General features: G+C 39.7%; 1 protein-coding gene across 1 annotated transcript; it reads left to right on the top strand.

Annotated features, from left to right (window-relative positions):
* Nucleotides 1–808: 808 nt before the first annotated feature.
* dph5 (diphthamide biosynthesis 5) lies at nt 809–11,042 on the top strand. Its single transcript, XM_026930485.3, has 7 exons — nt 809–1,252; nt 3,339–3,463; nt 4,539–4,647; nt 5,639–5,759; nt 8,123–8,162; nt 8,963–9,066; nt 10,407–11,042. The coding sequence occupies exons 1-7, from the start codon at nt 1,118–1,120 to the stop codon at nt 10,637–10,639; spliced, it is 867 nt and encodes a 288-aa protein (XP_026786286.2). The 5' UTR covers nt 809–1,117; the 3' UTR covers nt 10,640–11,042.
* The last annotated feature ends 74 nt before the right edge of the window (nt 11,043–11,116 follow it).

Below are 11,116 nucleotides of genomic sequence, written 5' to 3'. Positions count from 1 at the left end.
TAGCAAGAGAGAGAGAGAGAGAGAGAGAGAGAGAAGCCAATTTAGTGTAGCCAGATAACATTCCATCATGTTTTGAGAGGAGGGAGGAAACCAGAGAACCAGGTGGCAACCCACTGATGTATATCCACATTTACAGGTGAAGGATACATATTAAAAGTAGAAAAAAAAGGATAAGGGTGCCATCCCAATGACAAGAAAAGGTATAGTTTAGGTATAGTATTAAAGTCATTAATTAATGTAGGTATAGGCTAGGTGTACGTAATAAAGTGGCCACTGAGTGGATACGTTTAATAAATTTTTGACACTGATCATGAATAAAGGTTATTTATTACAGAGGCAGGTGTGTAATGATTTCCATGGTCATAAAGCTTCCAATATTTCTATGAGTAAACTTTAAGGCAAATGCTAAAAGAGCAGAATTAGGATTGAAACAATGGCTGTGAAAAACAGGATTTCTTGTGCCAAAATTTCTCAGATGACTTCATAATATTTATTCAATGAACAGTATTCATATTCAATATTCAGGCTTTGACTCCTGCTTTAACATGAACAGCCTGTTTTGAGATCTAGTCTTGTGAAACTGGAGTTGTGGATTAGCCGGGCATTTAGATTTATCTTGTTAAATCTAAAATTAAATTGATTTATATATTTAAATAATTATTCCATGTTAATATTAACCGGTTATTTTAATATTATGTCATATTATGCCCGCTCATTGTACATGCTAGTCAAATTATTAATATGAACACGACCACGGAAAACTTTTCATATGAGGAAGCATCACGATTCCCGACATTGTCGTAAAGTGCTTGCTTTACGGCAAATCGGATGTTGCTGCAGTAGAGGAACATGTGAGAAAGTCTAGCTGTTGCTATTTAAACCTGTGTGTCTATAAGCTGTACTAAAACTTTTAACTTTTAAGCGCATAGTATACTTTAGTTTCCTCCTACTTTATATACGCGAACGTAAAACATATTATTCAAATTACGTTTATAAAAAACGTAATGTTAAACAAACAGTAAATGAGCAGTTAGCCATCTATCTAACTACATAGCATTTGGAGTGAGCAGCTGTCAGAAATCTAATCTGAAGTGTAAGCTTGATACGTCCTTCAGCGATGTTTTATTTCATCGGTCTTGGTCTCGGTGATGCTAAAGACATCACGGTAAAGGGACTGGAAGTAATCAAGCGATGCAGCCGTGTTTATCTGGAAGCCTACACGTCCATACTGACTGTGGGGAAGGAAGCACTGGTATGGAAATGACAAAAAAAAATGCATGAAACTTGACTTTTGAAAAAAAAAAAAAAATCTCAATAATATTGTGTAACAGTGACGTGTACAGGATTTTACACATCGGGTGGTAAAAGAGCACTCCAGGGACACCAAGCTGAAATCCACACAATGCTCAATTAAACAATTATTTCAGCATTGTAAGAGTTTTCCTCCTAAAATCTCTCCAGAATAACTAAAACAACAAATCAGATATTCCTCCAAATACAGTTTTATACAATACATTGGTAGATGGTGTCCCTCTGGTACTACACAACACACCCACTTTCCCTCTGGAAGGACTGTTTATTAACAGATTGAATGAATCAGGCTAAAAAAAACAACTAAAATGCTGTAATACTGATTTAAATTAGCATGATTTAGATGCCAATTTGGGTGTTTAGGCTGATTTCAGGGCTGGCAACTGCCCCTCAGACTCTCAGAAAAAGGGTATTAAACTGTACTATTCCTTCTGTACCTTTAGTGTGTATTTTTTCCCAGAAAGGTGCATTTAATGTACCATTAAAACTTTACTCTAAAAGGTAATTATGATCCATTTATGTACATTAATTTTAATGCTGCACCACATTTCCACATTTTCAGGTGAAAAATAGTTTAATTATTAAAGGTCCAAAAGATAAGGTCCACTCCAGCGACAACAAAGTATACAGTACAGACACTGCCCTAAGGTATAAGCTTTAAGTTAGACATCTTGTAATGTGGAACTGACACTCAGTATTGCCAGCTGGTTTTAGGGGAAAGGCACTGGAAGTCGGCAGATGATGCCATAGACTAATTTGCATATTCGTCAAATCATCAAATATGTTAAATGAAGAAGAAAGATTTTTTTTAATAGAATAGAATATAGTTTTTTCAGAATACAAAAGAATATATTATAACCGAAAGAAAAAATTCATCTTTAGTCACGGCACCACAAACTGTGATCAGAGCGTCTGCAGGCTGATACAAGCAGTGAACAAGAACCTGAGGCTGTCATGGGCACAGACTTACAGAACCTGGACAGTAGAAGACTGGCAAAAGACCTGGTGATTTCATGAAACTGTGCAGTTTGGGTGAGTCTGTGCCCATGATAGCCTCAGATTCTTGTTCTTGGCTGACAGGAGTATGTGGTCTTCTGCTGCTGTAGCCTGTACACCTCAAGGTTTGATGTTTTGTGCATGCTGAGATGCTTTTCTGCTCACCACGGTTATAAAGAGTGATTATATGAGTTACTGTATCCTTCCTGGCAGCTCTAACCTAATCTGGCCATTTTCCTCTGACCTCTCTTATCAACCAGGTGTATCCAACAACAGTACTGTCCCTCAGTCAGTGTTATTTGTTTAACTCTAGAGACTGTTGTGTCCCAGGAGATCAGCAGATTATGAAATACTCAACTCAGCCCATCTGATACCAACATCTATGCATCATGGTTAAAGTCAAAGAGATCACATTTTTCCCCATTCTGATGTTTGATATGAACATTAACTGAAGCTCTTCACCTGTATCTGCATTTTATGTATTGTGCTGCTGCCACATGATTGGATAATTAGATAACTACATAAATGGGCAGCGAGTGTATGTATTTACAAAATTCTATAATTTCTATCAAGAAAGCAGATAAAATGAAGACATGAAGGAAACGGGTACAGGTGGAATAACTCGCTTTCATTCCTGTAAATATCACCAGGTAGAGAGTTTAAAACAAAGTACAAAGAAGTGTGTGGCTGGACAGACAGTGGTGATCAGCGGTTGGTCTTGTAAACAATTTATAACAGTGACTGGTCATTGGGAACAATAGTGATCAGCTTTTTTGATATAGCCAAAAAGCTGTAATGTGAGCTGGAGAGCTGTATCAACTGCAGGACCTTCACTAACGTCTGTTCAAAAAGTCAGTAGATTTGTCACTAGACTTTTAAAATAAATAAATAAATTAGGTGACAAAGTCACTAAGTCGGTCACAATGTCTAGTGAATTGCTGACAGGGGAGCGTATTGTTGTACAAATTCATCATTGCTGTGTACTCATTGCTCCGTGCTGTGTGTGTGTGTGTGTGTGTGTGTTCGTGCAGGAGGAGTATTATGGGCGAGAGCTGATTCTGGCAGACAGAGACATGGTGGAACAGGAGGCAGACGAGATCCTCAAGGGTGCTGATGTCAGTGATGTGGCCTTCCTGGTGGTGGGAGATCCATTTGGGTAATAAAAGAAAACACACCCAAACCTGCAGTGCACTGGATGCTTTACCTGTCTTTACCACAACCTGTCACAACATCCACAGTTTTCATAACCATACTTTTGGTTATAGCTCAGTAATATACATTAGCTGCAACTCTTACTTTTATCACACACTTTTCAGGTTATTAATATAAATATATAAGTTGCATTGTAGCAAGCTGTCTTAAGTGATTTGTAAATGTTAAACACCTTTATAACTCAGTGCTGTTGAATTTTCAGTTCTATGCACTGCATCCAACACAGTCATTTTAATCACAGAGGCCTTTACACCAGACACTGGTGTCACACAGAGCAGCTATTTAAATAAAAAAATAAGTGTCTTTTTTACAGTACAGTCATAATTACTAACTAGACACACAAAAAATTACAATTCAATGAATGCCTATAATCTAAACAGCACCTGGGAGATATTTCAGATATTTCATATTGGTGTCAGTCACAGGGCAGCATAACACCCTCTGAGGAACAGAGGAAAGCGCTATCTGCCTTTTTCGGTATACACGAGCTCACAGATAGTGTCGCTATGATTGACAGGGGAGAGAGAATATGAGTCTTGGCTCCTGGCTACAGATAGCCATGTCATTGTTGGGATTTGAACTTGCGATCTCCAGGCGATAGAATGAACACTTTTCTTTTGCTCCACTCAGGAGCCCGTATTGATGAGTGTTCATTTTGCAGAATCTTTCACTGACTGTGTAGTAATATGTGGTAATAGGTTTGTGATATGGGAGTTTTTGTAGGCATGCACTATGCTCCTCTCTGCATTTTTCCTGCCCTGAATCCATTCGAGGCCTGAAGCAGGGAGCCTCACTGCTCATTTTCCGTTTCTGGAGAATATTTGTATTTAATCATGTTTAATGACATATTTCAAAACCAAGCGCTTGATATTTTTTGGGCTGATGCTGAACTGTAAATAGTGCACGCATAAGCAGGAAAATGGTGGTTTATGCTCGGGTGCCATAACCATTTTTCTTTTTTGTGTTTTTTTCTGTGTGTTTCTTAGTCAGTAATCGATTTTGTTTTGTTTTTTTTTTAGAGCCACAACCCACAGTGACCTGGTCCTGAGAGCAGTGAATGCTGGGATAAAGTACCGAGTCATCCATAATGCCTCTATCCTGAATGCAGTGGGCTGCTGTGGGCTGCAGGTAGACCGTTTGTTTTTCTAAACTCTTCATTACAGGCTACAGCTGGGAAGTACAGCTGGTGGTCATCTCCGTGTTTCAGAGCGCTAAAGGAGCGGTTGTGTTAGCTTTGTGAGTGCTTTGTGAGCCTTCCCGGCACTCAGGGCGAATCCATCAATAACATAGCTGTGTATTGAGCTGTCCGAGCACCATTGTGCTCACCGAGACCCCAGCTGTTCTCACACACTGCTGATCTGGGATCAGTCCTGTGATTTGTTAGTACTGTAAATCAAAAAAATTTCTGTATCATCAACTCATCGTGGATCAGCACTGAGCTTTTATACTCCTCTGGCTCTCTTAGGGATTAGCGGAGATAACAAAAGAGTGTGTGGAAAGCAGTAACACAACAACACGTTTGCTTTTTGAATTAGTTGTGTGTAATCAGAGGTGCGTTAGTGTGTTTCTGTTTATCTAATCCACCCATCTGACATTAACATGTGGAAACATGAATTTTATTGCTCTGCTATAACCAGAAGTACATAGATATTTATGATATATGACACCTTTTAGTGCCTGCACAGCACAGGATTGAGCAGATCAATAAGATCAACAGCACTGTGTGTTTTTGTTGTGTCAGCTGTATGAACGTGAGCCATCAGCTCGACACCTACACGCACACACACAGGCTTGACTCAGGCTGGCAGTGATGCCATACACACTGAGTAACAGGAAGCACCTCGTCTGGTACTGGTATGCAGAAATCAGAGCGTTCATTAAACACACATTTGAAATCACGTAGCTCACTTAGCAGCTGATATGAAGATCAAAATTTAGTTTTTTTAAACAGGAGAACAGCGTCGACTTTAAACCGAGCCCTAAGGACAGTTAGGTTTTATAGAGTTATACAGGTCGAAAAGTGATTATATACAAAGGAATTTGGAAGCAACTCAATTTTCAATGATTATATACATTTCATATTATTCATTCATTCATCTGTCTGTATGTCTACTGCTAGTTGTACAATTTTGGTGAGACAGTGTCCATCGTGTTCTGGACAGACAGCTGGAAACCGGAGAGCTTCTACGATAAGATCAAGAGGAACAGGGACATGGGCATGCACACGCTCTGCCTTCTGGGTAAGCAGGCTAACGTCTTCATATAAAACACTAACCCTGGGTTCACACTAGCAAGCAACAAGCAGAGCATTTCCAATGAGAGGCAGTACTAAGTATATATAGCTTCTAAAGCTAACACCAACAAATTAAATAATGCACTCATCAGTGTAAAGTGTTTGATTTACGTTATGTGCCCGCGTTCGTACTAGCATTGTTCTCAGACTAGATTAGCACAAGCTAACTGTACTAGCTACGTACCCTCACCAGACTCTTCAGTGATCTCTGCTACTTCCTTCCAAGCTTTATTTCTCTTCCTAATGTCTCTATACACATTTAATGAGAGGTCGTATATGACAGGATAAGATGTAACCACGTTATAAGATTTTCTTCCATTTTTAGGGGAACTAATAGCAGGTAGGACCTAAAGCTGTGAGTGGGAAACTGAAGAAATGTCACCTTAGGATTGGTCCGAGGAATCATTTGAGCCAAACATTTGGATTTGTAGCTATACAGCATCATAAATTATTTCTGGCTGTGAACCCTGGGTAACACCAGCAGTCATTTATTTACAGTGAGAGCTAGCAATGTACAGAGGCAGGAAACGGAGCAACTGCAAAGTAGGCAGGCTGACTGACTTTTACAGTGTTACACAAATGACATACAAATTGTGTAACACTGTAAAATAGACTTCATGCGCCCTAAAAGAACAGCTCCTGTGTTTCTGCTACAAATACACGGCAACAATTGCAAAGTAAAAAACATTGTTTTTGGCTTGTGACACTAGTGGCTCATGCATTTCCTTCCAGAGTTTCTGTTTCTAACCAGAAGATATCCAGTTGGTTCTGTAGCTAGCTATGCTGATTGTGTGGCCATATTGAATTACCCAGGGTCAACCAGGGAAACCATGGCAACCGCTAGTAACTCAGGACAGGAGCAACGTAAGACGAAAAATCGCTGGCAGTATGAACACATGAACATGACCAACAAAGAAACGGCAATGAAAATGTCAAAGCCAGACACATCCCTGAGGGACCTGACTCCTCCCCCTCCCCCCGCAACACACAGTTCCTTTATGTGTTCTCCCTGGAGTGTGTGTTAAATCAGCCTAATTCACACACACAAAAGAAGTGAATGTATCTAAACGTGAAGTGTGTGTACATGCACCAGATGGTCTGCATGGGGAAATAATGATTTAGGTTTATCAACATGCATTGGAGATTTAACTCCACCCTCTTAAGGGAGCAAATCCCCAGAAGAGGCGGGGTCTTAGTGACAGATGGCTCCGCCCTCGGTGACTGGTGGGGGATCGAGGGCTCAGGTGTGGATCAGATCAGCAGATTGAGAGAGTGAATGTGATCTGTGTTATTAACATCATTATTCAATAGCAGACAGAGAGACTGGTATTATTTGCTTCACCTTCCATCTCCAACACAATCTCTCTCTCTCGCTCACACACACACACACACACGCGCACACACACACTCACCAGACACCGCACACTGATTAGACTATCCATCATTACATTTACTAACAAGCCATAGATTATTTATCAACCTGACACAGATTACTCCACATTAGCATAAACAATTTGATTGTAAATGTTGAGGCTACAAAATGAACAAATGTGTGTGTCACTGTGTGTAACAGTCTCGTCTTTGTAGGCGAGGGGCTCCAAAATTCTCACCAGAAGCATTCATTTATGTTCTTTCTTGCACCGGTTTAGTAAATATAACATGTAAATATCTATAATTATTATAAACTTGCATTACCACTTATAATCACATAAGTAAGGAATAACACACTCCGTGTTGTGCTGTTATAGGAAAAATAATCAACAACAAGGTGGGGTGATGAGGACCAGTTCCTGTTACCACTCCAAAGTGGGTTATTTTCCTATAACAGCATGTCCTGAAGTGTTTTATTCCTCTTACACCACAACAATTTGCCAACAATTACAAATTTAAATTTATTAAAGAATGCTTTTAAACAGTTTACAAGTTAGTAAACATGCTGCTTTTTATTGTCAGAGTTCATCACAAAATATATTCGCACTGGAAATGTGAGATGCAAAAAATTTTGAAGTAAAATTTTCCATGAAATAAAAATAATTTGCAAAATGTTGCTGACAAAAACAATGTTACATCTAGTCCCTGGCATGATACCACCTCACTTTGTCTTTACACACTGTTAATGTTTCTGGCAGAAAATAGGACGTTTTTGACCTTGATTTTTTTTAGTAGACAGATACAAGAAATATGCTGTCGAAATATTATTTTGTTTGTTTTAAGGAAGATTCTAGTGTTCTAGTTGTACTTGGACAAGGAAACTCCTCAGAAAGTGCAGAACTCATCTCATATTCATCTCATATTTTCTCTGTTATACAGATATCAAAGTGAAGGAGCAGTCCATGGAGAACCTCATGAGGTCAGTGCTTTTCATTTTGTGTCCGCTCTGATTTATATCTGCTCTGTAGCACTTTGTCAGAGGAGTTTGTGGTTTGTTACAGACGTTCGCTTAACGTACATTTATACACGCAGCTGGACGTGACCCAGGCAAGCTGACAACGGAGGGAAAAACGTAGCCGTTTGTTTGACTTGGATTCTTGATATACCATCAACGGCTCCCTAAAAAAAAGAAACACTTATTACTTTCTCATCCAAGCACTTGAAAATTCCGATTTACGGCCAGCGCTTGCCTAACGCACGTGTGAGCGACGTCTCGGCTTACAGAAAGGTCATTCATTTCTTCGACGCTTCAGTGCATGCTATAATTTCATCTCTCATTTCACGTGAACCCAGGTGGGCTTGCATGTTCCACTGCGTGCACTGGAAAGAGCAGAGTCCTCCAGACCGCTGTTCAACCCGAGTGGAAAAAGGAAAAGGCCCTAATTTCTCCCAGATTGACTGGCTCAGTTGGATCGTTACTCGGAAATGGAATAAACATACGCACTCTGGGTTTCTGGTCAGAGCGAGCATGCTTGTAGAATGAGGTTTCTGCCCTTCATTCTGCAGAAAGGAAGGAAAATACATTTAGCATTTGTTTCCTGTATTAAGTTTAATATGAAGTGATGCATTAAGTCGAGGGTTAGTACAGTCTAAACAGCACTCAGTACTCAGAGTCAATACGTCTATCTTAAGAACAAGTGCCATAAGTACTACAAGACCATTAGAGCTCTCTCTCTCACTCACTCTCTCTCTCTCTCGCACTCTTGCTCTCCTTTAAAGGGGTCGTAAGGTTTACGAGCCGCCCAGGTTCATGACGGTGGCTCAGGCAGCCGAGCAGCTGCTGGAGGCGGTGCAGAACCGCCGAGAGCGAGCAGAGGAACCAGGTGAGGAAGAAAATGTGTTTGTTACCCTGGACATACATTACTGTTGCTTGATAACTAGCGAGCATTAGTTCACTTAAACTTAGATTGGCTAATTTTGCAAAGCAGGCCTCCACTTTTTACATTCTTATACCACAACGCTGTTTAATTCTGAATTGTAATTGATTAATTTCACAGGTTTTTATTAATGCACTCGTTTCTGTAGTAACTCATTGACAGGGACACTCCACAATGGATTTTAAAAGTAATAATCGTTGATATGGTGAAGTTTTCTGTAAGGAAATGTTTATGTAGCATAAGAAGTTGGAATTGGAAGGAGTCTACTTCTAAAGGTCACAGAAGTTAACATGACACTTTGTGGGGTTTTTTTTCTCTTATTAACTTTAGAGAGAGGAAAACAGAGAGACTGGTGAGGGAACAACTGTTTATAGCTGCAATAACATAAGTGAGAACAGGAACTAACTTGTTTCACAGACATTCAACAAATTAAACGAGTTCCAAGTAGAACCCTCCATAGAACCATTAAGAACCAATATAGAACCATTAAGAACCATTATTTATCCATAGAATCCTTGAAGTTTTTTTTTTTTTCCAAAAGTGTATAAATGTAACTATAAACAGATAAAAAGTATGACGTGATAAATTAAAAAATTGTCATCATTGGCAAATTGCTGAGGTAGATGAGGAATAAAACAGTTTGTCATGCTGCTGTTAGAAAATAATCAACGACGGGATGGGGTGTTGAAGAAGAGTTAGCGTTAGCGCCCTAAAGTTGATTATGTTCCTATAACAGCATGTCCTGAAGTTTTTATAACTCATATACCACAGCAAATTGCCAATGATTACAGTTTTTTAATGTATTAAAGAATGGTACTTTTAATCCATTGGTAGTTAGATTTAATATTGTGGAATGTCCCAGATTCAAGTTAGTTCCTGTTCTCACTTAAGTTATAGCAGCTATAAACAGTCGTACCCTCACCAGCCTCTGTTTTTCTATAACGCCTCCTGATCAGTCAGATTTGAGAATTTAACAGTTAATTCATTTTAATGATACAGTTAGAGAATGTGCTTAATTATCCTTGTCGCTTGTATCGTTCTAACTTGTAGCTACGTCTGTGAGTCCTTTCAGTTCTATATTTCTGCATATAAATCTATATTGCATGGGTTTTTGTTTCCCTTCATCTGAGACACTTCATCAGGGACTGAGACTCGTTGCTTTAATACACAGTAATAGACTTATGGCTGGACCATCTGCCACGGTGAATGATCTGTCCAGCGTTGCATGAAAATTGGATTATGTTTGATTGAAAGTGTTTGATGAGATTATTGGGTTTGTGCTGCAGCCATCACTGAGGACACGGTGTGTGTGGGACTGGCGCGGGTTGGGGCCGATGACCAGGCCATTCGAGCCGGATCTCTGCGTGAGATGGCGGAGTGTGATTTGGGAGCGCCGCTGCACTCGATGATCATCACGGGCCACCTGCACCCGCTCGAGGTGGACATGCTGAGGCTCTTCAGCAGCCCAGAGGGTCTCAGAGGCCTGAAGATGACTGACAGCTCCACCTATGTCTCCTGAGAACCCATGCAGAACTTTAAACCCCCTGCTGCCTCATACCTGGAGCTTCAAGGAAACCACACGAATTATGTATTTATTTGGTGCCAAGGAAGTTGCATTACAGTATGTTGTTTTTGAGTTAATTAAGTTTTCCCGTGCAGCCGTTGAGTGAATTACAGAGGAGGAAATGGTAAAAAGGTCACAGAGAAAGAAGAAAAGGTTTCATCTGGGGCAAATGAATGCCTCTGAAATGTGAAGTGGTTCTGTAATTCAAAATAGTGCATACTTGGTCTTGTCATGTGACCATAAAACATGTGCATATTATTGCTGCTGGGTTCCCTGCAGTCCCGCGGTTTGTGATGTGAGCCTCATGTCGAATCAATTCTCTGTGTACAAAATTTGATAAAACCAATTTTCAAAACAACATTCTGCTTTTTTTTTTAATCTGCTGTTTTTATACACCTTTAAAAATAACATGGTAAATTTCTTTAAAAACCT

Source organism: Pangasianodon hypophthalmus, chromosome 11 (genome assembly GCF_027358585.1).
Source record: "Pangasianodon hypophthalmus isolate fPanHyp1 chromosome 11, fPanHyp1.pri, whole genome shotgun sequence".
Taxonomy (NCBI): Eukaryota; Metazoa; Chordata; class Actinopteri; order Siluriformes; family Pangasiidae; genus Pangasianodon; species Pangasianodon hypophthalmus.
Note: the sequence above shows the minus strand (reverse complement) of the source record. Positions and strands in the feature narration are given on the sequence as shown.